Below are 26,883 nucleotides of genomic sequence, written 5' to 3' on the forward strand. Positions count from 1 at the left end.
ATTAGAACACCAGCTTTTTGTGCTTCTTGTTAATTAGCTGTCAGCGGGGCTGTTCTCAGGACAACTGTGTCTGCTCTTACAAATTGTGTTTTAAAAATACCGCCCCAGCCCCTCCTGGAATCAGGTCCATTAACATTAAATGAACATAAACCTATATGCCACTTCCATTTAAAAAAAAAATGTGTTTTGTATATCTTCTGTTGATTTCACAGTAAGGTTCACCACACTTCTAAGTAATGTAATTAAAAAATATTTCTGTTTGCAGATGCTTTTGTTTAATGAATCAAATGTAAAAGTTCCTGGGGTAGAGAGACTGAACGTATTGTCTACACAATGCAAATGGCCATTGCAGTAGATAAAAATTTCTTCATGATTTTTCCTCATGCATAATACAGTTACTGCTGTGGATGGTTTTTATAATTTGGTTAACATGCATATCGCCTTCATTATCCCAATTACACTGCTTTGAGGGTAGAGAGCTGAACGTTTATACTTTATTCCAGTCCAGAAGATAAACTTCTTTTATCCCTTCCAAAACAGTAATTTAGTAACTCTTTTTATTAAATCCAAAGAGATCTCATCTTCTGTAGGGCTTTGAAGCTTTGAAGAGTTCATCTTCTGTAGGGCTTTGAAGCTTTGAAGAGTTATATTTGTGTTTATGCCTCTTAATGTTAAAACCTGCCCATGAGTGAAATGGGGCAGGAGCCTGAAACATGGAATACTTGTATTTTGCTATGTGTGATGCTGTTTAGAGATGATAATGGGCTAAAGATACAAGTGTTTAAGGATACTGTCTGTATGAGTGAAACTTTTTTCCTTTTAAAAATGAAAGCAAAATTTGAAAAGCAATTTCTGTATGCAACCATGAGAACATGAAACATGGATTGCCAATAGGTTTATCTGTTCTTGAAAAAGGACTTTTAAGCTAAAGTAGTACTCTCTATAATGTAACCTCTATGATGGCCATTATAGAGTTTACAAATATTATTGCTAGAAAGCAGTAAAACTATCAGAAATTACTATTCTTTATTCTTGCATTTGGAAAGAGGCAGTGAGGCTACAAAGAGGACGGCTAAGTCCATGTATTCAGCCGGCTGAGTGGATGGCTAGCTATTACTGCATTAGAGATGTAGGTTCTGTTCCCAGGTCTGTTAAAAACAACTATGTACAAGCTCTTTGTTTGATAAAAAGGAAATAATACTGAATAGCCTTTTAGGGGAGGGTCTAAGGTTGTTTTATGCCATGCGCTGCCTTTATAAACAGGGGAAAGGTTCAGGAGATTTGCCACTAGTCTGCGTCTTGTGAGGTCTGGCTGAAGTTATATTCTACTACCTATTCCCTGTGTCACCTTAGGCAAATCAGATAATTTTTATATATTTTGGTTTCCCATATGTCAGAAGGTAGAAATAAAAAAAAATCCACTTGGATATCATGGTAAAGAGTCATCAGTATTACAGACTAAAATAAGTTCAGCTGCAGAAAATGAGATGAGTTGAATTTTCAGTCTCCTGGCTCCCCCAGGCTCAGGGATTTGGGGTATCTGTTTCTCCTTTCTTCCAACAGACTGCTTTGATCTGTCAGTTCAGTAGCATGGGTAGACCTGAGGTAAGTGAAAAATTTAGAACATTCTGTAAAATCTAGTACACTTGAGAGCCTTAAAAATATGGATAGATGATATAATAAATTTTTTCACTTTGCTTTTTTGGAATGTTTTTCAGTTGTATTAAAAACTATTGAATGACTTGACAATCACTTGCTGAATAAATCAGCACATGCCTGCAATATTAATATTAGGAGAGGGCTTCAATGTAACCAAAATTCGTGGTACAAGAAACCATGGCCTTTTTGTTACATTAATCTTATTCTTTGTTTTTTATTATAATATATCACATAACTGGAAAATTAATTTTTAAGAACTGTTTATCTTATGTTCAGTAGTTATTTTTTTACTTATTTGTAAAATACTTGACTACTGTATGTGGATTGTAAAAGATTTTCAAGCCACATACAGCATTATATTAATACGTACCAGTCAATCAAGCTTTTTAATATTAAGCTAGAAAAAACTAACTGAGTCAGTGTATTTATTAACTGCTTCAAGTGAGAAATTTCAATTCTGAATTAGATCAGTTGTCAGCAATGATGCCTTTTGTGATTTACAAGAGGGGCTATTTTTAGAACTTGCAGCTTGCTTATGCTATTTTAAGCACAACATTGGTCATCACATTTATTATCAAGGTTAATGTATGGCACTTCAAAATGCTAACAGCCTGTCTACACTAGGGTTAACTAGTGTAGACTAACACCGATGAAATTGAACTGCTTTTAGCAACAATGGAGACTTTTTTTTTTTTTTTTTTTTTTTAACATTTTACAGCAGTTTTACAGAGCAGAGCAGAGATCTTAGCAATAGGAGGATCAGCAAGTCAAAGCTGTACAAAGAATTGTGAAAGACTCCTGCTCAAAATAGTGTAGTCTTGGTTCGGGATATAGAACTAAATGTGGCTTGGTTTTGAAGGATAATACTTGTAGTTAAACTCTTTTCAACGCTAATTCAACTGCATCTGTGGCCATGGATGACTGTATTCCTAAGGTAGATAACCAGTGTTATAATGTTGTATTTCTGGCCCAATAGGCGAGAACAGATTTTCTTCCCTTTGCTCTCTTTTCTGTTTTGAGGGCAAGGCACTTTACCTTGAGGCGGCCTGCTGCTTGATTGAGGTTGCAGGACCATTGGAGCAGCCAGCTCTTCCCAGCTCTTGATATTGGTGTCTGTTATCTTGAGCCTTCAATGTGTCCTTACAGCACTTCCTCCAGCCACCATGAAATCTCAGGCTGCAACTAAGCTGGGAGTAGAGCTTTTGTTTTGGGAGTTGAGAATTGGGTTCTACACACAATGTGTGGTCCAACAAAATGCTTGAGGATCACTGGCTGGTAGTGTTGGCTTCAGCAAGGATGCAGACACTTTTGCGGTGATCTTCCCATTTGATGTGGAGGATTTTCTAGGGCCGTTGTGGCCAGAAATTGTTCTAACTTGTCTCAAGAATGCTTCAGGCCCAGGTCTGAAAACTGTTCTGTCCAGTTGCTGAGAAGAAGCTAAACTATTTCCAGGAATTAGAGGGACTTACCACTAGTAACTGTCTTTAGGACCAAATCATTCTTTTAATGGGAACAGGGCTACAGAGGCAGCATCTAGCTTCTGTAAGGTAAGAATATACCTTGCAGATGAGCTTTATACATTTTTGTAGATGTATAGATGTTGTTGTATAAATATATAATGTGCATATATATATATACATGTCATTATTAATATATAGTGAGTATGTATATATCATTATACATTAATAACGTCTATAAATTTACAAAAATGTATAATGCTCACCTGCAAGATATATTATTTAATGTATATGTATTATTTAATAAAATATAAGCTTTTATTATAAATATATAAATAAAAACATTATTATACCACACACACTATGGGGGGGTGCATATAGCTGATCGTCATCAAAGGTTTTAAGGAGTAAATTGCAAAACAAAATTCAATCCTAATGAGTACTCTAAAAACAATTTGTAAAGCTAAGCCTCCTATCAAGTATATGCCCTAAACTTTGTTGTAAGTGGTTATAGTTTTTAAAAAATACCCTTACTCTTCTTAACTATAGATCTTGTCCATAAAGGAACTTTGTAATTGCTAGTTGAACTTATCCTGGATTATTCTTCTGTTTAAACATTTAGACATTTAAAAGAAAAGTAAAGTTCTAATATAACATAAAAGGTCAACATCAATCATAATTAAATATTTAAAATGGAAAACGGTGACTTTTTGCAACATGTATATAGCATTTAAAGGCAGCTGTGCTCAATAGAATGTACCTGATTTTGAATGCCAGGCAATCTTAGGGTTGTGTAGTACCTGAATGGGAGACCACCTTGGTATCCTAGCTGATGTAAATTCAAGCAAAATCATTGTCAAATACTTGGCAAGTAGCAGATAAACAAATGGAATTAGTTGTAAAATATGGTTCAGCCCAGTCATCACTGCTGAGCTGGTTGACAGAAGTAAATAGAGGGAAGGAAGTGTGTATATATAAACACAAAAAATTTACTGAGAATTTTCATTTTGGCATGGAAAAATATGCTAAGGAATGCTAAACAAAATTTAGGCACCAGGCTTTATGTAAAAATCCAATGATATTTTGAAGATGGTTTTGATGTGATTCTTCAAACTGCTTTATCGCTTGTTTTTTTTATTTTTATTATTTTTTTAATTAGGAAGAAATGTCAGTTTAATTGACAACTTCTTCTTTTACTAACTTGCCAGCTACTTACTAAAGCTACCTGAGTTACAGCAGTTTGTTTTACACAGCAGAAAGATGTTTATATAATTAAGGGTCCATTGATTTTAAACTATCATTCTAAATTTGAGTAACAGCAGAAACTGCATTGGCGGGGGAAAAAATTATAGGTATCTGTGAGTGAAAAAACTAAGATAAGTTCAGTTTCAAAAGAGCTAGTTTTGAGTTGCACTTAAAAAATGATTCAGTGTTTGAAAACAGTTATAATAAAACAGTTGCAACTTTGAATGGAGTCATAATGATTTTTTGGATGTGAGCTGTTCTAGAAGTATCACAAACATTTCAGTGGAGGTTAAAACACTGAAAGAAAGGCAGCTAATTAGAATCCCAAATCAGCCTTTTTAAAGAGCTTTGTGTTTGGTATGCAGAAGAGAAATTCATTGGTATTATTTACAATAACTTATTACACCAGTGTAACCTACAATACAATGGACTATTAAATGTCTTCCAGAAAGCACGTGAGATTAATTTGCAGTAAAGCAGGCTAGAGAGAGAAGAAGTTATTTGTCATAATTCACTATTATTTACAATAAATGGTAGGCAAAAATGCATCTGTACAATTTCTGCAGCAATAAAAATGATGGAGTAATGTTGACAACTTGTAAAGAAAAGCATTTTGTGGTTATTAGAAAAATCTACCTGTAGTAGTCTGAGTAATTAGTCTTAATGTAGGATTTAGACTTTGACAGCAATGTGTAGTAGTGAACTTTCTTCCTTTCCTTCCCCTCTTCCTCTTCCCCTTCTTCTCCATCCCACCCCCCCCCATCTCAAGAGTTATGACAAGTAAGAAGACTCTAGAAATTAAAGTGGTGTTTTGATACACAGGAACAGTATATTTAAAGGATAATTATATTGCCTTATTTTCCTTAAAGAAAGTAATGGTCTACTTTAAACTACAGGCGTGAAGATGACTGCTTCTTATAAATGGTTTTATGTATTGCAGAAACAGGTTAGTATTTTCCTCAAAAAGATCACAACAGGTCAGAATTTTTTAACATTATGGATTCCTATTTAAAAATTCTGAGTGTGTCTTATGAATCATGTATGCACACTGACTGTGCTAGTCATGGCACCCTGGTTGAGAATCTTTGGTCTAAGGGAAGGCTTCAAGGACTGTTGGCTCTGCAATAGTTAGCTATTTATCCTGGAGACCCAGTATAAAGATTCTGCCTCCTACCTGCCAACCTGTTGGGAATGGCTGTTTCTTGCTTAGCATGTTCATAAAGGACAAATCTGAAAGAGGAGATTATTTGTTTCAGTTCTCTGTTTATACTTAACCTTTCTGCTTTTTGAAACCCTGCAAGCCCAAGAAAGTTGGGAATTGTGAATTCAATAAAAACTTGCCACTTACAATATTCCAGAGCTTGTATAGCTGGTGTTGGCACATTGTAAAGGTATATTAACTGCTTTATTCATTATTGCAGATATCTAGTAATGCAAAATGAAAATTATTTTGAGATAAGTTTGTCATTAAGCAGTAGCTGTTTTTTCTAGGACTTGGTGACCTCAGTGGTTATTTTAATATCTTTTCTTTAGAGTTATCAGAGTTCTTGCATTAATACTTTTTCATTGGTCATAGTGGTTTATAAATGCTATTGCAAGAAACGGAATAAATTAGGGGTAATCAAGCCATGGCACAAGCAGCTTCTGTGTAGGGTATGGCATGGAGGAGAAGGGGATCAAAGTGCAACTTGGGGAGGGTGTGTGCCTTTATTATGTGGCATGCCTGCCAAAAAGGTTGAACACCTTGGCTGTAGATGATGGGACTGGGTAGGGTGAGCATCACCCAGGTAGAGCAGCACTAAGAGAAATTCATACAATTTTTTTTTTTACTATAGTTACATAGAGTTTATATTTTAAAGTCTCCACAACAAACAGGAACACTCACTTCTTTTCTAATGTGGTGATTCTGGTAAAGTGATAAGTCATGAGATGCTTTCCTCCTAGTAGTTCTTCTGGTTACCTCGTTTGAAGTTTCTTTTAGTTTTGAATTGTGCTCTTGTTTCTGCACAGAATTTGGAGGCCTCTGAGGAGGTGTTGTCTAGCTCTGCAGTTCCATCGTCAGGTAATCAGGTTCCCAGTCCAAGTGAGCCTTGTCTCCAGACCACCACAGCCAAGTGAACAGCTTTGAGGGAATCCTATTAATCCTTCGGTTTAGGCCCCAGACAGTTGCTACATTCTGAAGCACTTTCAAGGGTGAGAAGACAGATGTGTGTTCATCATATGAAATGGTCTAAATATGGCTAGATTTCTCCAGTCATAACCCTGAAGGAAACAGGAACTTTTCAAAAACAGAGAGTCCTCCAGCTTCCCACAATGCTTTGATTTCCACCCCTGCCACACACCTTCTCAAGGGGAGGGGGAGGAGGAGGAGAGTGAGGCTGATGGCCAATGAGTGCTCTCTGTGCAGTCGGTTGTCCTTAGAGCAGGAATCCCTTCATGCCTCTGCCTTCAGTCTCCCAGTCCTGGCCCAGGCAGGAGAGGGGTTTTGCTCATGAGATTGCTCATCTCTGGGGTCAAGCAGGGCACCCAGCTGTCCTTGCCTGTTTGCCTCCAGAACCAGGAGGCTGGGTTCCGAGTGGCCAGGAGAGTCCTCCTTTTACTATCTGCTTCTTCCTCAACACCCTCAAGAGCTCCAGAATTGAACAACCCACTCTGCCTACTGTCAGGGACCCTGTCCATCTTCCCTCCTCGCTTCTAAAATCACTCTTGCTTTGTTTTGGGGAAAGTATTTTAGTTTTTTGTTGTTTTCCCTTCTCGTTGAAACTGAATGTAGTGGTGGATAGTCCTTGCAGGAGGGATTATTTTCATTGTTCAGGAAGCCTCATTAAAAGAGGGGTTCAATTTAGTTCACAGATGACTTGGTTTCTTGAAATTGGACACTGGTTGTCTTTTTCTTTAGCACAGGGCCAGATGAAGTTGCATGCTGAATATTTTTTTTTCTTGTTTCTTTTTCCCCTTTCCCAATACAAAGCTAGCTTATGAAACTTATTGCCTCAAAATATTGAATGTAGGAGGATTTTTTTTTCTTTTTTAAGACTTGAACACTCTTTAATGGCTCGCCAGCCAAAAATCGGGGGAGGAAGGAATTGTTCAGGGAAATATGATTTTTTTTTCAGGTTTTCCTTATAAATAGCTTATTCAGTACTTCCAACTAAGGCGTTGTTGTTGATGATGATGATAATAATATTTCATTCTTCTGAAGGGTTTGCTAGCTAAGTATTTGGAATACTGATTTGATCCACTAAGGGATATTCCTGTAATGCATAATGTTTTAGAAGAATTTATTTCTATGGGTCTGAAATCAGATTACATGAGTATTGAAGGCTTAGCCAGCTCTATTAGCTATCCTCTGGGAAGTTTAGGCACCTATATCAAGTTTTAACCTGCAAGGATTACCTACTAACTCTGAGGAAAGAATTAAAATTAATAATATAATGACTGTTACAGCCATCTCATTTCAATAAAGTTGTGGAATTCCTGTTAATTTTTATTAATGCAGTATGCTTATCCTCTGTAATGAAGTCTTGGCTATCCTATTTCCTTTTTAATGTGATTCTGAACGTGAGTCTTCTTTCTGACTCACTAAAATGTAGCTACGTAGTGCAGAGTTCCTCTTCTAAAGTGAAATCTCTATGTAGAAGAGGACTTAGAAACATAAAGCTATGCAGCCTGTTCATTGAATGAACTGAATTTTTTTTAATTGCAGATGACTGTTATTGATACCCATGTAGATATGTTGGAAGAGTTAATCCTCTGTCCTTCTCTTCCCCTGTCCCCCCATCCTTCCTTTCCGGATTTTGCATAGCATCCATCAATAATAATACCCAGGTATATAGTACTCAGGCACATCAAATTGATGTGATATTTAAGTACTTACCTGCTCAAGATACTAGGGGAAGTATTTTTAAAAGACAAGGTGATATTTTTAAATTTAGTTTCTCCACTGTAGTCTTGTAAAATCAGTCCATTCAGTGTATGTACCGAGCTCAAGGTCTTTGTTCCTGGTTCATTGCTGAGAAAGTTCTAAGGTGCTTGCTGCCAGCGTTTCCAGTACCAGCTTCATTTCTTTCTTTGATCTTTTCTCCCCTGAAAAGAAATGTCTGGTTGTTGGCTTATTCCTCTGTTCAGATCTCAACAGCACTTTCCCCCAGGGTCAGAAACCAACTTCACAGGTTGCTCTAAGAGGTGAGTTTCAGCTTCATGTCTCCAGACATAGAGAAAAGACAACTTGGTGGAAATCTGCTTTTTCTAGTGGCTGTGCAACTTCTTTATAGGAAGGTCTTCATTTGCTATAATCAGAAGGGCTCTGCTGCCTCCCACCAGCATTGGTCCTGGAACATTGTGTATTTTTTCTCTACAAAGATATTTCCACTCCAGCCTAGGTGCCATTCAAGGATAACTTCTAAACTCCAGGAGATACTTGCAGGATTTGGCAGATCCAAGAAAATGTGTACAAATTATTCAATATAATGAGTTTCTCAGCACCAGCAAGGTTTGTTCTGCTAGTAAACAGTGAGTATGAACGATTGCTGGTTAGCTCAGGTTTTGCTTCATCTGAAATCAGACAGGTAGAAAGAATGTATCAAGTCCTGCCCAAAGACTTTGAACAGTATTACATCCTCTGTATACCAGGAGAACGTAGTACTGGCAGTCACAGGGAAGGTTGGATCTGCCAAAGGACACTAAACATATGGATCCCAAGAAACTAGACCTTCTGTGGTTGAAAAAGCATATTCTTCGTCTTCCTCAAAGGTTCTGTACTGGCTAAGTACAGCTTTCTGATATGGGAGAGCGTGTGTGCGTACCCCTCTGGACCCACAAGCAGGGCACAGCTGAAAGATATCTTCAAAGAACAGATGGTAAAGCTTTGGGTGGCAGTAGATGAATCTGTTGCTGGTTTTATTGCGCAGTCATCACCATTTTTCCCACTTCCTGGCTGCAAGTATCTGGCACTGAAGATCTGTCATTTGAGCAGGGGTCGATTATTAAACCTTCCAGTTCACTCCCAGATTAAAAGGGCATGTTGGATGCCTGTTACAAGAGCACAGAGGCAGCTCCAACGCGCTCTAATTACACAGTTCATCAGAGCAGACTTAAATGAGTCTGCTAGAGCATGGCAGTTGCCATGCTCCAGCAGCCTCCTGTGTCTTGTGTATCAGTGTCCCTGTGCTTCAAAATGGCGGCGAAGGTTCTTGAACGAAAGCTTATTTGTCTATCATCAGGACTGGAAAACTGGCATTCCCTAGCCCAGTGTGGGGATGGCACTTTAATCAGAGTAGCTCTGAGAACCACTCTAATTAAAGGACAATCTTTTGTGTATTAGCGTCCCTGCACTTCAAAGTGGCAGTGGGAGCACTTGAACTAAAGCTCATTTAACCCCTGCCACCATTTTGAAGCACAGGGATGGTGATATACACAAAGCTGTGATGCTTTGGAGTGGCTGTCAGAGCCTCTCTAAAGTGCCTTCCCCCAATCCCTGGAACACATGTAAAAGTGCCCATTATTCCTTGAGGCGCTGCAGTGCTATATTGAGATCTTTGAGACTTTATACCCCAAGCCTTATTGAAGACCATTCTCTTGTCAGCATGAGATGCAAAGGATATTTGCATACTTGCATAGTTAAAGGAAGCTGTGCATCCTCTGTTAACAAGCTAGGGGGAACTCCTAATTGAAGATGCAAAAAAGGCAGAGCTCCTCAACAGTTACTTTGCCTCCATCTTCACAAAAAATTAAGCTGTAGCCAGATACCTAATAGGGATTATCTGGATAAGGAAAGGGGCAAGGCAGGGGTGTAAAACATGGTCTTCTGGCCTGCAGATCAGCTCTGTTCTGCTTTTTGGGTTATCACTAAGCTAGGGAATTTGGAGGCTTGACTAGTGGTGGGTGTTGACTTCTGTATAATTTGAGGCCCTGGTGAACATAAACATCAGCAGATGAATGAAAGTTGTGCCAACACAGCCCTTGCTTTTCCTATGTCCTCTTGGCCCACCACTGTTGCTGCTTCTGCCATGGCAAGCAGCTACCTAGCCTGCAGTCATTACCTAACTGCATCTGTTACCTTGCTTGTCCCACTGCTGCTGCAACTACTCTGCACTTGTTGCTTTACTGCTGTCATGGTGGATGCTACAACAAGCTGGGATGCTACTAGCTGGCAGCCGTACATTCCTCCTGTCTACCAAGAAACTCAACTCTAGCCTTTTGGGGTTTTCTGAAATCCGTCTGTTAAGTGAATCAATCCAATCATGTTTGTAAAATGTTACGTGTTATATGCGGCTGTGAGATCTAATGCCAGACTTGGGGGAAGGGATGGGAAGGATATGATAGATTTCTTCATGACATGTTGGAACACCAAATATGACATTCTACTCCAGAGAACTCTCAGGAGCCTATGATTCATTGTGTGGATGCAAGATTTAACAAATGATCCACCAGTACACAGCGTTCATGAGCCGTTCATGAAGCTGGGATTCAGGGACTGTTATCTTCATAGTCCCAGTCTGAGCTAAATAGCTTTATCAAGTCTGAATATGAGAGTTGCACAGATGATCATTTTCCTAGTTCTTTTCAACCTGCTATCTCAGAACAGTAGCCATATAATTCCTCCTAGACCTGGGATCTCTTCATCTGATACACAGATGTGATATCTGTGGAGAGGAACTCATCTTACATGAGTCCTAGAGATTTCATTTTAAAATGAGAAACTTTCCATGGGACAAACTAAGCTAACCAATCCAAAAGGACATGGTTGTTTTGGTCTGAACAATATTGCTGTTAATAGGACTCGTACCACAACACAGAGCTGCCTGTGTGCAGAATGAGACAGGATGTACCGCAAGGGAAGGAAAGAGATGACCATCTTCAGGGAATCAGAAGAGAAGTTGAGCTGCTTTCGGATACCCAGAGTTGTGCTCACTGGAGAGAGGACAGCTGAGTAACTTTTAGGCTGCTCAGGGCCTTGTGTCGTAGACTAAAAGTGACTTTGGAGAGAACATGTTTTTTTTGGTCTGGCCTTTGCCCCTGCTAAATGCCTTTATAGCAGAGTAGCTGTCTGTTGTGCTGCTGGGGGCTTGGGTTGTAGTCCTTTACCCTTTGAAGAGGTAAGGTCCCTCTCAAGTGGAACAGGAAGGCAGTTCCCTGTGGAAGGGCCACAGATAACTAGGGAAGTTCAAGGAACCATAAGGCTAGGGTCTCTGTGTTGGAAGGAGTTAGGGCTCCCCTCTTCACACATGCCTGTGCTGGCTTGAGGGAATACTTGGAGAGATCAGACAAGGCTGGGGGCCCCTTAGTAGATTTCAGCATGAGTCTGGGCATCTTATTTGAAGGGCATCAACATGGAGATCAGTTCATACCTTTTACCACTTACTTGCCGTAATTCAGGCTGCTTAATTTTAATTTAAGCTTTGGTAGTGTGATTCTTCTCCTGATATTTAAGTGGGATTTCTCTTACCCACTTATGAATTCAGAAAGCTGCTTGCTAGTCATTAGGACTGGAAAACTGGCATTGAAAGAACAATAGTTTGCCTTGTAATAACTTGAGTTCTCTGACTTGTCACACTGATTATACAACTTGCTGTCTGTTCCCACTAATTTGAAATTGTGAGATATGGAGGAAAGAAGCAGGTGAGACTACCCCTTGCTGTAGGCTTAGCTGCAGTGTCTGCAATTCAGTCCACGTGCAGCCCTAATGGAGGATATTCTTCAAAAGGCTCTGACCTCATGTGCCTCATGCCATGAAGAACCATAATTACATAAAATAAGAAACTATTCATTGTCTTCATGGCATTAGTATTTAGTTTGTTCAGAGTTGACTTAGTACTGGTAAGTGTCCTTTTCAGGAGGACTACTCAGTGAGAGCAGAGCTCTGCAGTAATGCAGCTGTATTCGTTCCAGTACTGGAGCTGGCTTTTTTAGAGCTGGCATGGCCATGTGCGCTGTGCCATATTACTGTACCTTGTATTTGTTTAAGAGTGTGGTCAGAGATTTGATAAGCAAGCTTTGCATCAAATATCCAGTGATTTGATCCAGAGATTTAAGTAACTATAAAAAATGTTATTCAAAATTTAACTTCAGTGATGTTTTCTTAAAAAAGATTTTTCTTGAGAATCTGGTATAATTTTAATACTAAGAATGTCTTTATAGCTGACAGTTTGAGGAGTGTGCCTGTAACCTTATGAATTCCCTGTTATATGAATTGTAACAGTCAGTGTTTATTGTCATCTCTGCTTTATGAGAGGAACACTACATGTCTGAAAAGTTAAAGCTAGGCTGTCTAACTTGAATAGTTATGCTGTAGTGAGTCAGTTGGCTTACAACTGACAGAGTTATTGAGTTTTAATGATTCTCTTCCCAGCATCTGCAGGTTGGAAGTGGAAGCATAAGACATTCCTGGTGGAAAAACGGACAAAAATTTGTTAGCCAGCTTCTTAAAAATGTCATGCTCATCTGCATGAGAAACAAATGCCCATTTAACTAATTAAGATGTGAATTTACAGTGCCTCAGCTACTCATTCACTGACTTTCTTTGCAGATGTTTTTGGTGTACAGTAAGGACATAGATTGTTGAACCAGTTGTCTAGTGGTAAAAGGGGTTTTTACCCCTTCTGAATTGCTACGTGGTAACCATGAGCATACTCGTACATCATAGCAGAGGAAGGCTATATTAGCCAACAAAAGGGTGATTGTTTTCGCTTTTGCTCAAGACCTGTCATTTTTGCACTTGTCCTCCTTCCCTAATTCACTTAGTAAAATTTTTACCGAACTGAAACAATATCAAAGTGGTATAGAGGTGCCTGTGATTCTAGCAGCTGTTCTATTTTAACTTAATACAAAATGCATAAATACTGTATGTGTTACTTTAACTGTCTTCCTTTATAGATGTATGTTGTTATAACTGTCTTATTTCTTTGGATACTCCACTACCTATTTTCTGGGGTTTAAAGCACTTTTAGTTAACAGTATTTTGTATGGTTTGGCTGATTTTTGCCTTCTTGTAGGGTTGGACAGTTTTTGTAGTTGTGATGGTCTGGGAAATGTTCAGAGCTGAGGATTTTTTGATATCTTCTGTTGTGCCAACCATATACTTGGAAGAATTTTTGGACCTGCTTTCAGGCATGAGACTTAAGAAAAGGCAGACAAGGGTCTTTGAGTAAATTTCATATCTTTTATTAGACCAATTCAAGTGGTTGGAAAAATTCTTCTTGGCAAGCTTTTGGGTATAAATACCCTTCATCAGGCTGAGAGAGTCTCTGCAGTTGGTGTGTGCTCTTCCTGGATGGAATGAATAGTAAAGAAACCAAAGGCTGGTATGCATTCAAGAAAGCCAGTCAGTGAAGATGTCTGCTTGTGTCCTTAGACCAACACAGCTACAACCTATACCCCTGTAGACCTGAGAAAAGGCACTTGATGCCTGAAAATTTGTCCAATATGTCTCACAGCTATACACTGGTCCAGTAAAAGCTAATACAAAAAGTACTAGCCACTTTTACATTGTAGGCACTTATTTGGTATTTTTCTCCATGGTATCTCGTCTGAGCTGTTTTTTCTTCATCTTTGGGTGTATTAGTTCTCTCACCTGTTTCTCCCTCATTCTTACCTGCCAGGGGTAATGTCTGTCTTTGCCTTTGCAGCATTTAGGGTCCTTGTGTCTAAAGTAGTCGGACACCTGGCTTTACTTCAAGTCAGGCATCCTTAGTATTGCAAGGGTCTCATAATAGAAAACTAGAACTCATTACTGGAAGGATTTCTGCTAAGATATGAAAATATCCTTGCCTGCTGTCCATCTTAATTTATGCAGCTGTACAACTCTGTTTTCCAAGAGAAGTCTTTTTTTTGTAACTTATTCATGAGCAGTGGGTTTTTTTCTCCATGAAGTTTAAAATATTTGAAGACATAAAATTAATGAATCTTTACCAAGTCATCTTACATTAAATTGCTTCTATAAAATCATGGTGTATAATACAAGGCAGATACAGCTCTATCAGTAGTCGATACAGTTTTAAAAAAATGGATTACTGACCAGAAAAACGGCTTTTCTGTACAAAGGTGTTACTGACACACAAATAACTTGTCAGTTTTTAAAGTAGGACGAGCTGATTTAGTGTAGGCTGCTCTTTTAATGAAATGGAAACAGTAATGGTACTGTGCTATCTCTTCCACTCTTCATTTTTTTTTTAATTCATGTCCTCAGATATTCCAGTTTAGATTTTAGAGTAAGAAAAGACATTCAAGATTCTTTATTCTGTTCTTCGTGCAGGTGCATAATGTATTGTGTTTAAAAAAAAACGTCCCTGGAATCAGTGTACTCTCATGAAAATTCTGCGATTTATTATGACCCATATAATTGGAATTTTTTTCAAATTTTTGTTTTTTACTGGAAATGTATTTCAGAGTTGGCTTATTTGCTGGCTTTCAACTTTAAAAGCTGAGTTTTGTGTTGTATGAGACAGCTAAACATTTAAAGGCATTGCTTTTATTATTTGGGGGAAAGAAGAACAAGGGAAAGCATTTTAGGTATGTTAATGTGCCTGTTTCCATAATAGTCTTAAAAACATGACAACTCTATTTTACATTATATGGAATAAAATATTATTTCTAGCAGTTTGATACTTTAACTGATATTCCATATCCTTTGTATTGCTGTGTTGAATTCTGTGTCATTTAAAAGTAGTCTGAGAATCCTGTGGAGCAAATGAGTCCAAGATTTTTTAGTCAGACTTCATGGTGAAGTTCAGCCTCCAAAGTTGCAGAGGGCAGTTACTTCATTTCATCAGTTGCTATACTTAAAAATGAAGAGAAGTATTTAAAAAAAAACCCAATAATAAACTGTCTAAAGTCTTTTTGAGATTTTCATTGCAGGACCTGAAAAACAAAAGTAGAATAGTTTCCAGAAACTGCATAATGATTTAGATCTTTGTAAAGTATTTTGTAAAATCAGATCACAGTTCAGAGAATCATAGACTAATAGGGCTTGATGGGGCCTCAGGAGGTCATCTAGTCCAGCCCTGCTCAAAGTAGGATTGTCCCTGAGTAAATCTTTCCAGTCAAGTGTTGGTCTAACCTGGTCTTAAAAAGTTCCAAGAATGGAGATTCTCTCTGGGCAGCCTCTTCTAATTCTTGACTGCCTTCATAGAGAAAAAGCTCTTGTATCCAACTTTATTTTCACTTCCTACGGTTTAAGACCAGGATTCCTTGTCTTATCTCCTTTGGCCACAGAGAATAATCTGTCTTATCATCCATATAACCACCCTTCAGGTATTTGAAAATTGTAATGAAATCCCCCCCACCCCCTCCATCTTCTCATTTCCAGATAAAATAATCCTACTTCTTTCATCCTTTCTCATAGTCATGCTTTCTAGGCTTCTCATAATTTTTGTCATTGCACACTGGACTCGTTCTAATTTATCCACATCTTTCTTCAAGTGTGAGACCCAAAACTGGACGCTTTTCAAGATGAAGCTTCACCAGTGCCCAGTAGAGCAGGAGAATTGCTTCCCTTGATTTGCAAGTGACAGTCCCATTAATTCTGCTCAGCATGCTGTTGGCCTATTTTTGCAACAAAAGCATGCTGTTGACTCATGTGCAGCCTATGGTTTACTATAACCGTGGGGTCCTTCTTTGTCATGCTGCAGCCTTGCCACTCATTCCCCAATCTGTGTTTGGGCATGCAGTTATTCCTCCCAGATGTAATATTTTGGACTTGTCCTTGTTGGATTTCATTTGTTTCATGGTGGACCATTTCTCCAGTTCATCACAATCTTTCTGAATCGTAGTTGTGCCTTCCAGAGTGTCTGTCTGCAACTCCACCCAACTTGGTGTTACCTGCAAATTTGCTCAGAATGTGACTCAGTCCCATCCTCCAAATCATTAATGAAGATACTAAACATTACTGGACTCAGTATATGCTAAGCCCCCTAGGAAGACTCATTCAATACCTCATCCCAACTAAACATTGAGCCATTGATGACCACTCATTAAACATGATGATACAACCAATTATGTATCTACCATACAGTACTTCCATCTCGACTGTATTTCCTTAGCTTACTAATGACATAAAGTCTAGATGAAAATGCTGTAAAAATTGAAAGTCAGGTTTCAATTGAAAGTCAGGCTAAACAAATGTTTAGCCTTCACTAAATCCAAAAAGATGGCATTTCTTTAGTTTATGTGAAGTATGTGATTCTATATACAAGCTAGAGGAAACGCATGAAATTATTTCCCCCTTTTATCTGTATTTAATAAAACAATTTGACAGAGGTTTAATTACTGGAAACCTATTGGATAAAAACACATTGGCAAACATCTGATGCTTGGCCTACTTTTTTGTTTTTTAAAAAATCCAAAGCTCTTTAAATGTGGACAGTTTAGCAACATACTTCCTTTGCGTAATTAGAGTAATTTCAGTTTTTCTTTAAAAGTTACAGTTGAGCAACTATACACATTAAAAGTAAGAATGTTTACTGGCAAATGACTAAATACTAAAAAAAATTAAAAAATGTGCTTCTCCAAATAAAGCTTAATTTGGTATTCAAAAATTTTTGGCTTTAATAACATGGATGTGACTGGCATGTCTCTTGAGGCATTTTAATTAGGAACAAAATGTTAGGTTTGTTTTGCTTGATAGCTTTTTCTTGAGTACCCAAACCTTTTTATTCCAAGTAACAATCTTATTGTGTAGTTTTTCCTGGCTCTTAAATTTTATCCAGTTGTAACATGACATATGTTTTTACTGTATACAGATAAATCTAATTTACTTTGTCCCTATGGCTTAATGTGCTTCACTCAATCTGCAGTTCTATGGAAAGGACTTGCTTTAGGCAACAAATTTAAATCCCAGAACAAAATGGACTCAGAGAAATGTTTAAAAGCATAAACTTAAATGAGTCTGTGGAACTAGTGAATGCAACACATTTTTCTTTCACCATGAGTTGGCATGTATTCCTGTGTTGCTGTTTTCTGCTTTATGCAGCTGTGTAAGGGCATGAAGGAAAGAACAGTGACAAACTGTCCCTAAGTTTTGTCACCATCTTTGGATGCAAGTGTCTGACCCCCCTACTCTTCTGGGAGTTTGTTTTGTTTTGTGAATAAATCCCTCTTCCTTTACCTTGTAATTACCTTGTTTTGTATGTTACAAAAAAGAAGGTGGGGGGACATAGGGACTCCTGCAGTACAGTAGTGAATGGTTCGTCACAACCAGATTCCATAAACTTACAGGGTTTAAATCCTAGCCTTTGCATTTTAATCCTATGCCCCTAATTGATTGGCATAGCAGATGCTTTGCTGACTTTGGGAAAGATATATCCCTGATAAGTGCTGTATCCACTATTACATCTTACCCCATACCTGAAAATTGAGACACAAAGCTCAAATTTCATCTACTTAAGCAATCCACAAAACTTTCATCTTTTCCTAGAGTAGAGAGATCTGACAAGTTGAGCCCTAGTGCCTTTCAGGCACCATACCTTATTTCCATTTTGGAGATACCCTTAAAAAAGATGCTAAAAACTACTTTCACCAAAGCATTCTGCATTAACAGAGATGGTGTTGATACACTTCACTCTTAGCTTCAGGATGAGGTTACCTGGCACCTACACTGTATTCCACACTACGGCAGATGAAGCTACAAACTCCAAGGCCAGGGACAGAGATTACACACAAACTGGTTTAAGTGATCAGAAACTGGTTTATATCTTTAACAGGACAGATGTTCAGTGCACATAAACCAATTTGAAAATGGTTGAAACCTGTTTGAGATAAACCTGCTTGAATGTAGTATCAGACTTAACTGATTTGGGTCAAACCTGTTTATGTAGTGTCTGTCCCAGACCCCTTGCTGGTTTAAGTTAAATTAGAGTCCCCCAGCATCTCGGCATGCTCTCTGGGCTGAGTGTGGCTCTGTGCGCCACAGCAGGGATAGCCCTCCCCTCTGCTCCCTGGCCAGAGCTCTGGCAGAGACTTGCAAGCACAGCAGGATCTGATGGCTTACCCATGCCCCTCTCCCCACACCCACCCTCTCACCACTCACTGCTTCAGCAGGGATCCCTTCCTCCTCCGCCACAGCACAGACCATATGCAAGCTAATGTTGTTTAAGGCTCTGGCAGAGACTGCAGACACAGCAGGGCCTGCCTGCCTTCCCCCTGCTCTACCCCACCCTGGCTGCTCAAGCAGGAAATCCTTCTCCTCCCTCCCATCTCCCACAGCATAGACCCCAGCCCTATGGACCATAGGCATGCGGTATGCTAGCTAATGCTGGGAGGTGTCTATGTTTTTGTCTCTTTTCAGTTTCACTGGGGCAGGCAGACAGAATGGTGACTGCTTAGGGCTTTTGGAGCTAATCAACAGCTTAGCTGGTAAGCTGTTTAAGAATTTTGAAGTAATGGAGAGAGACCATTGTTCTGCTAAGCAGGTGATAAAGACTGTTGTCACCAGGGATCCTGGTTCCCTCTTATCTAAGAAGTCACAAATTCTTGGCTAAAACCCCTCAAATCCATTATTAAAATTAAAAGCCTCCTGCAGCCCCCTCCCCACCACAGCTCTGCTTGTGCCCCTGAGGTGCCCCCACAACAGCCCCCCCACCCTACTTGTGCCTTGTACATCCACCCACAGCCCCTGCACCCCAGCCCTGCTAGAGGGGGTCCCCAGCTGCCAGGGCTATGGGGCTAGGGACCCAAGTCTGTAGCTCTCTGCCTCAACAGCAGGCTGCTCGGGTGGGGTCAGGGCCAGCTCCTGGCCCCCCCAGCCCCCTGCAAGCTCCACTTACCTCCGGCTCCAGGAGCGAAGAGTGAAGCTGAGCCAAGCTAGCCATGGCTGAGAGCCTCAGGCCCCTCCCTTCCCTTCTGGGCAGAGCTGGGGATTTCCCACCCTGTTTTCTAACAGCTCTTGCAGGCTGGAGCTCAACTAGGCTACAGAGCTGTTTGCAAAAGCAGGGAATCCGTAGGTTTCTCTGATTTAAAAAAAAAAAGGGCAAATCCATGGTTTTCTCTGTTTTTCAGTGGGAAATGGAAAACCAGGATCCTTGGTTATCGCTGTCAGCCCTCAGCTGGCTTGCTTGCCTGTCAGTTTGCTGCAGACAGTATGACAAAGCAAGGAGGAAGATTGAAAAGCTCCGTGTCATCAACAGATGCATGCACTACTCACTTCTTCCCCCCCACCTCAAAGTGCTAGCCTGTGGCTGGTGGCTGGCAACACTCCTGCCCCTTGAGCACTCAGTGGAGAAAAGCCTGGGACTGTGCAGGCAGACCTCCCTAATGCTGGGGTCTGTCCACGCCCTGCTCAGATTAGCTCCCTGAAGAAGGGTAGGGAGGGCTCCTCTAATGCCCCCTGGCTTCTAGCCTGTGTCACTGCAGTCACATGCCTGAATTTCCTCAGTCCAGAGAGAATGTCTGTCGGGGTTCAAACCAGTTCAGCCTAGCCAGGTTAGACTAACCTGCAAAAATTGAGTCAATTCAGGATCAGGCTTTTTAAATGTCTGCTCCTAGCCCAAATGTCAGAACTAAATCTTTCAGATTTACCTGCATTTCTGCTTTTGACTGTAGCAGACCCTCCCAGGACTATGAAGGTGGATAACTGGTTTTATATCTGAGATTCTGCAAGCTAGTTGGATTTTGGGGGCTCAGCGGGAGAGGTAGGCCAAGTGATATTTTACAAGGACCTATGCTGTGTTATGTGGAGCAACCTCCGGTGTACGTTTGATATACATTAGGACTTAGCTACAAGAACAGTGCTTCAATCTATCTTCAGATGATGCAGTTGATATCCACATTCCTACCATCATAAGAGAATACTGCTCGTCAGACACGTATTTAGGGATCCGCACTGACACATGAAGAAGGAAGAAAGTCTCTTTACCTATGGTTACCTATGGTAACTGCTCTTGTCAACAGGAATCCCTCTTTCTATCCACAGTTTTCCTGTGCTGCTCTTAGTTTTGAATTGCTAGGGAACTGAGGGGAGGCTTCTTTGCCCTTTTCTTGCATGGGAGCACAGTGAGGCATATGGCAGGTGCAGTGGATTCCAAGCTTGCACGTAGGAGACTCGTGTGTTTCTAGAGTGGAATCAAAACTGACTACAACCTCTCAAAGAATTCAGCTGAGAGTAAGTCATTTTCTGTCACTGCTACCTTTATTCTCTTCTGCTTTTTATTTATGGCTGTTACTTGGTGCATCTTGTCTTTCTGCTGTATTAAACATATGGGACATTGGGGTCTTTTGATACTGAACAAGATCTCTGAATAATAGTGTAATACACACAAGTTTTTAATGTGTATGACTTATTTGAGACATGCCAGGCTTTTTAATGCTACCTACTCCTGTAGCATTAGGTAGAGTAAAGAGTGCATCCACTTTGTTGGCTGTAAATATATGCATAATGTGACAGATTTGCATTCAGTTTTATAATGTATCTTAAGGAAAAGAAACTTCAGTTTAAAAAAAAAATTGTTAAATTGAGTGTTCAACCATTTGGTAGAAAAGTTCTCTCTCTTTCCCACATAAAGTTTCCAGAGAGACTGTTTGTTTTCAGTTTGCTGTCATTCTGTCTCATGTCACAGCCTCTGATCTTTTAAGGGCTTAATTAGATGCTGCTTTTATAATGAATGAAGAGATAAAAGCTTCTGCTGTTCTCAGAATTTTGTGGTTTAGTTGGTAAAAAGTCAGAGTTTGAGTTGCCATATAGCAATTGCATAAATAGGAAAGAGTATCCTGAAATAGTCACTAAGTATGAGTTCTGTACAAGATCTTAGTTTAGCATGTTCTCTATGAAATACAAGGCAAGTGTTTACAAAATATAGTTATGCCAACTTTATTTTGCTCAAAGAATATTTAATGAGGTATTGTACTGGATCAGAACTTTCTGCAGTAGCGTTAGTCTGTGTAAAATACTATTCATGATCTTTTTCTTCAAACAAAATTTCTTATGTCTCAGGTTTGTCTTGATCAGTTAAGTGTTTTCCTGCAACTGTCAAATATGCAGAATAACCTTTAAAAAGAGACTGAACCTAGACACAGTTTGGCAAAAGACTGAAACTAGATCTGATATGGGGTATGAACTCTTAGCCATGCATATTCTGACTAGAACTGTCACAAATGAAATTTACTGGCAGCTGCCAGAGGGCTCTGGTATAGGCTTAGCACTAATTTCAATTTTGTTTACAGGGAATTTTGTTTACGTGGGCTCCTGTTAACACAAAAAAGCAATTCCTGTGTTTTCAAGGCTTGTTTCTGGGTTTCTTCTGACACCAAACCCAGAAACCACCTTTGCTAAGTTCTCTTAGCACCCCAGTTGCTAAGAGCAACTCTAATACAAGTTGCTTCCTTTTTAAGTCAAATCATAACTATGTACTTAATCTAGCTACATGTTTCAGTTATAATTTTACTTGTCAGTTTAGAAAGTTAGTTTGTTTCTTAGTAACAAAATAACAGTGCTCCAAAAATTGTGCACTTGGGTTATTTGAGAATTGCCCAGGGCTTAATTAAGCTCCATTTAAAACGAGTAGTATATACGAATACAATTTAAATATCAAGTGTTCATCACAAATAAAATAATTATACAAAACAGTTTAGTATAGGTTTCTCTGATCTAGCAAGCCCTGATTTTTCAGGATGTCATCTATCTAAACAGAGTTGCTTGCACTACCAGGGATTACAGTTATAGTCTCTTAAGGTATTTGGTAATTTGTAGTTCTTTTAATTTTTTTTCCCTAACATAGGAAGTAGAGAAATTACTGTTTTAAAGATTCTGACTGAATTTAGAGAGAAATAGTTAAAACTAGTTGTTTTTTTTAGAGCTTTAAATTCAGCAGTAGGAATCATTAGACATAGCAAAGATTATGAATGTAGTCATTTAAAAACAGTTGTTTTCTTCTTTAGAAAACAGTGCCAAAGGGTAGTAGCAGTCAAATGACACTTATCATGAGGTAACTTGAAATTAGTTATTTGGGGTAAAATTCCAAATGTTTGTACTCTTGTTCTAATTCCAGTTAGTGATAGTAGTGAGGCCAATTTTTAGTCGGGTGGTTTATCAGGTGTGATCATTTATGATTTTTGGGCATAACTTAATTAGTCATTGATCCAAACATAGAACTGAATGCCTAAACTCTGAAGCTCCTTGAAGCTCAGTTTGAAAGTTAGGCTTTTGATATGGAGGCTTTTCCAGTATTCTGTATGTGAAAGTATGCATTCAAGAAACAAAGATTTTTTTTTTTTTACCTTACAAGACAGATGTCATAACAGAATTCCTAGCATTGTCTTGGCAAATAAGCAGCTGTAATGTGTCAGGAATACTGTATAATTTTTTTTTTTTATAAATTTGTTGTTTGGGAAAACAGAATATGTGGTAATATGCTGTGATGATCATGTATTATGATTTTGAATTGCAAGGGGAGAAAAGTACTGAAATGTGTAACTGGTTAAAATGTATTAAGAATCAGGCCTTGGAAAGCAACTAAAACAGTGCCATCCTTTGCAGGAGCAGACATAAAATTCAAAATAGCTTGATTGTTTAATGTTTTATGCAAATTGTGAACATGGGAATTATTATAAATAAACTAGTTGAAATATAAGCTGATTAATAACATTATATGTTTCTACACTTTATAGAAACAAAGCATTACAGAAATGGAGCATAAAAACCTACTGTTTTTTTTTGGTTCTGTTTTTCAGTACTTTATCATCATCTTAATTTTGTAAGATACTGTGTAGGGTGGCAGCAAAAGATGCTTCCAAAAAGATAAGCTAATTATCAATCTGAAGTAAGAATAGTATACTAAAAGAGGAAGGCTGAAGTGTCAAATTAATAGAGAGAAAAGGAATGTTCACAAATACTTTCAGGAATATATTTCTTATGACAGAAACTGGGCCTATTAATGTCACCACAGTTCATAAGGAGATGCAAAAACCTTTTAAGTCAAATGTTAAATATTTTAAACCAATTTTTGCCAGGAATATAAGGTGTTCCAATACTTAATTAACAAGTCAGCAGAAAATAGAGGTTAAGTGATGTTTGAAAATAGTATTGAAAGGCTTGTTGTAACAAAACTTTTACTTTGAAGAATAAATAGGATGCACTGTCCTTTCATAGTCTCATTATTGTCAAGTATTAAAAAATCATGAGAGAGGCTTTGAAAATCATGAATTTGAACTAAAAACATAATATTTGAGTGTTCTCTTTACTCTCCTTCTGGGTTTTTTATTATTGTTGTTTTATTTGTTTGTTACAGCCTTTAAGATTCAGTGTTTTCAAGCCCCCCTCATCAACCAGTCTGAAGCTGCAATTCTTTTGTAATAACTTAAGATGAGTGAAATGCAGGATTTTCAGTTCACAATAAGTTTTGGAAATATTTGTTTCAGTCCTATTCAGACCAAAAGTGTAACTTTCAAAATTGATTAAGAACTAAAAATTCCCAGTGAAACATCTTCTGTTCCCTAAAGGAAATTCAATAGTCTTTTTTTCTATGCGCAGCAGTTAAATGGAGAAAAATATCAATATCATTCAATAGCTTCCAGGGACTGTGGCTCCAGAGCAGTATTGCTATGCAGTCTATGCTAAGGTAGTAACCCAAGGCCTTCCAGACTCTTCTGGAAGAACTGAATCTTGAACTGGTAGAAAAGACTGGAAGTCCTGGAGTCCCCAGCCTTGAGCAGTCAGTATGGTGGGGCTACCATAGCTGCAGAAATTGGAAGCCTTGACTCGAGACTTCCAGGCAAAGAGTTTCAGCTCTTTATCAAAAGCCTCATTAGAGCCAGGGCTTCCAAGTTCCCGGTTCTGCAGTAAGGCTGAAAGCTGTAAGATAACTGGCTACCCTTTGACTACAGACTTGGAAACAGAATTATCCGTTAGGTGGAATGTGCCACCCTGGAGTGATGGGTGTTGAAAGCACTGAGGTCCTCAATAGCCTGCCATATTGGATCCCAGAGAGATTTCACAACAGACATTTTGGATTCACATAATTAGGGCCCTACCGGATTCAGTGGGCTGTGCTGCAGCTCCTTTAATCTTGCAGGTTCACCTGTGCGCCACCCCCCACTTCCAGTTGATTGGTGGAGGGGCCCCATGTGCAGGTCGCTCCTGATCGGCAGGGAAGTAGAAACCACAGTTTTAAATTTGGTGCTGTTTTTGTCTCTCTGCCATTGGTTGTCTGAGGGCCCCCGGCAGCCCCACTGCTTACTGCTGATCGGCAGGGAGACAAAAACAGTGCCAAGTTTAAAACCATAGTTTTCACTGCCAATCAGAAGCAAGCCACACATGGGGGCCCTCCACCAATCAGTGGCAAGGGACACAACACAAGGGGGAACCTGCAAGATTAAAGGAGCTGCAGCGCAGCTCACTTCCACCATGAATCTGGTAGGGGCCTACACACAGGGCACAGAACTGAGTTAGTTTTTTTTGTTTAAAAAAAAATGTGAAGTGAACTCTTCTGTCCAGGTCTGTTAACAAAATGATTCTAGGAAATGGGGTTTGATGAAATCCCATAAAAAGATGTTTTGGGGTTTACATCAGTGCCAGGCTTATAGTATCTGTTCAAGTCAGTTTGAAATCATTGGGGGTGGGGGGTAATGTTAATGTTCAAAACCTAATTTTTAAATGTATAGCAAATGCCATACTTGCCTGGTAAATTCTCTTGAAACTTTTGAATCTGCCTTTTTGCTTGCTAAAGATGCATCTTCTTGGCTGTATAATTCTAACATTGCTACTCTTAGTATAATCTCACACAGTGCATTTAACATGCTGCTAAATAGCTTCAACAAATCTTAAGTATTTTCAGTTGCTGAATTTTATCTTTTGGTAGTAGTCCCTAATATGTGACCTCCCTTTTATTACGCATTTCTGTAGACCACTTTAAAAATAAAGACAGTACTTGGGTAGAGATGAGAAACTGAAATCACTTTGGGATTCATTTCATCTAAAAGTAATGTGCTTTTTGAAAACAGCTGCAAGAAATTTTTGTAAAACTCAGCACAATTGAAAATGCTGTTTTGTGTGCCAGTATTCACTAAGTTGGAATCCAGGAATAAGCTTATACTTTTACTGCACTGGAAAAGGGTGGGATTTTTGTTTTTGTACAATAAATTGTCCATGTGATGTCATTTTAAATTTAAACATTTTACTGACCATTATAATCAAACAATGCTTTATCTGTTAGAAATGTTTTGTTACATGTTTAAGGGGAAAAACCCCAAAGAATTTACACTCGCTCTTTTAAGCGTATTTGGGGCTTCACTGAACAATCTAAACAATCCATGAGTAACTTGTATAAAATGTGTTCTAAAAACTAGCACGTTTCAAGATGATCAACCTTTTTCTCTAGTGAAACCAATTTTCTTTGCAGTTCGGTTGCTGTATAGAAACAAATTATCTGGTTTTATGCTCATGCATTTTGTCTTTTAGCATTCAACATAATGTGAAAGTGATCCTTCACCACTTGCCTTTTACATTGATGCACACAAACAAAATCCAGTATTTGCCAGATTTGGAAAACCCTCTGTGCCTCCCTTCTGGAAGTGAATGTTTTCTTTATCCATTCAGTTGAGCTGTTGTCTTTAGAATGCATATATGAAAATAATATTTGTGGCTTTTACTAACCCCACCTGAGTTATTCAAAAAGAATCTACGTTCTTCCTGCTCCTTCCTTCTCATGTCCTTGTGACAAGATATTTAGCACAATTTGTAGATTTGTTGTGAGTGCTTCTGCTATATCCTTGAACTTGTAACCTCTGGGCTGTCAACCATGCACCTTGTGCCTATGTCCCCCAATCGTCCTTCCTATTCCTGGAAAGCTTTGGCTGTGTTGGCAAGATAAATTTATCAGTCATGTCCATATATCTGCTTTTGTTTGCACATGTGCGGTAAACAAAAGTGGGTGAATTATTTTAATATCATGTTTTTGTTGATAGTATTTTTCTATGTTCTATTCCTTTTTCATTTTCTATTAAATTTGTGGCTAGGATAATATGTAGCTTTGAAAGGGTATCTGAAATTTTTGGGGAAAACATTACACTTGTTGCTACTCAGGGTATTGATACAGAAAAACCTCAGTTCATCATAAATTCTCTCCCTCTCCCTCCCTGACCCCTTCAGATTGGTACTGAATGAATTTTATTGGTTTGAGCTAGCTACTTAGTGAGATCCTGCTTTTCCCTTCTAGATAAATGTAATTAACTCAATTATTTCTTTGGTTTTAATTTTTTTTATTTCTTAAAATATAAATGTAAAATTTGGAAGATGGAATTACATGCTGTAATATTTTCATAATTTATATAGAATGTTAATGAATAATTTTATTTTAAATAAAACACCCTTTTTTTCCACTCTCTTATCACAGGATAATGAAAAAAGGACCCCTTTACATGCTGCTGCCTATCTGGGAGATGCAGAAATTATTGAACTACTTATTTTATCTGGTATGTTCTGTTCATATTAATGAAAATAACTCTATGCACATAAAATATATACTTTTAGTTTGCATAATTTTATCAAAATATTTAATTCTCTAAAAATTTAATCGAAATCCTTGCGTTTTTATAATTT

At 38.6% G+C, this 26,883-nt stretch overlaps 1 protein-coding gene across 5 annotated transcripts in view; it reads left to right on the forward strand.

The window, feature by feature from the left end:
* Positions 1–26,883, forward strand: part of ANKRD28 (ankyrin repeat domain 28) — a 183,108-nt gene that overhangs the window by 70,442 nt on the left and 85,783 nt on the right. For all 5 annotated transcript variants that reach the window (XM_090046615.1, XM_090046614.1, XM_090046616.1 and 2 more), the window contains exon 3: positions 26,678–26,756. In XM_090046615.1, the coding sequence (XP_089902741.1) occupies positions 26,678–26,756 (79 nt within the window). The remainder of the gene's footprint in view (positions 1–26,677; positions 26,757–26,883) is intronic.

Source organism: Crocodylus siamensis, chromosome 5, assembly GCF_052110815.1.
Source record: "Crocodylus siamensis isolate JL-2025a chromosome 5, ASM5211081v1, whole genome shotgun sequence".
Lineage (NCBI taxonomy): Eukaryota > Metazoa > Chordata > Crocodylia > Crocodylidae > Crocodylus > Crocodylus siamensis.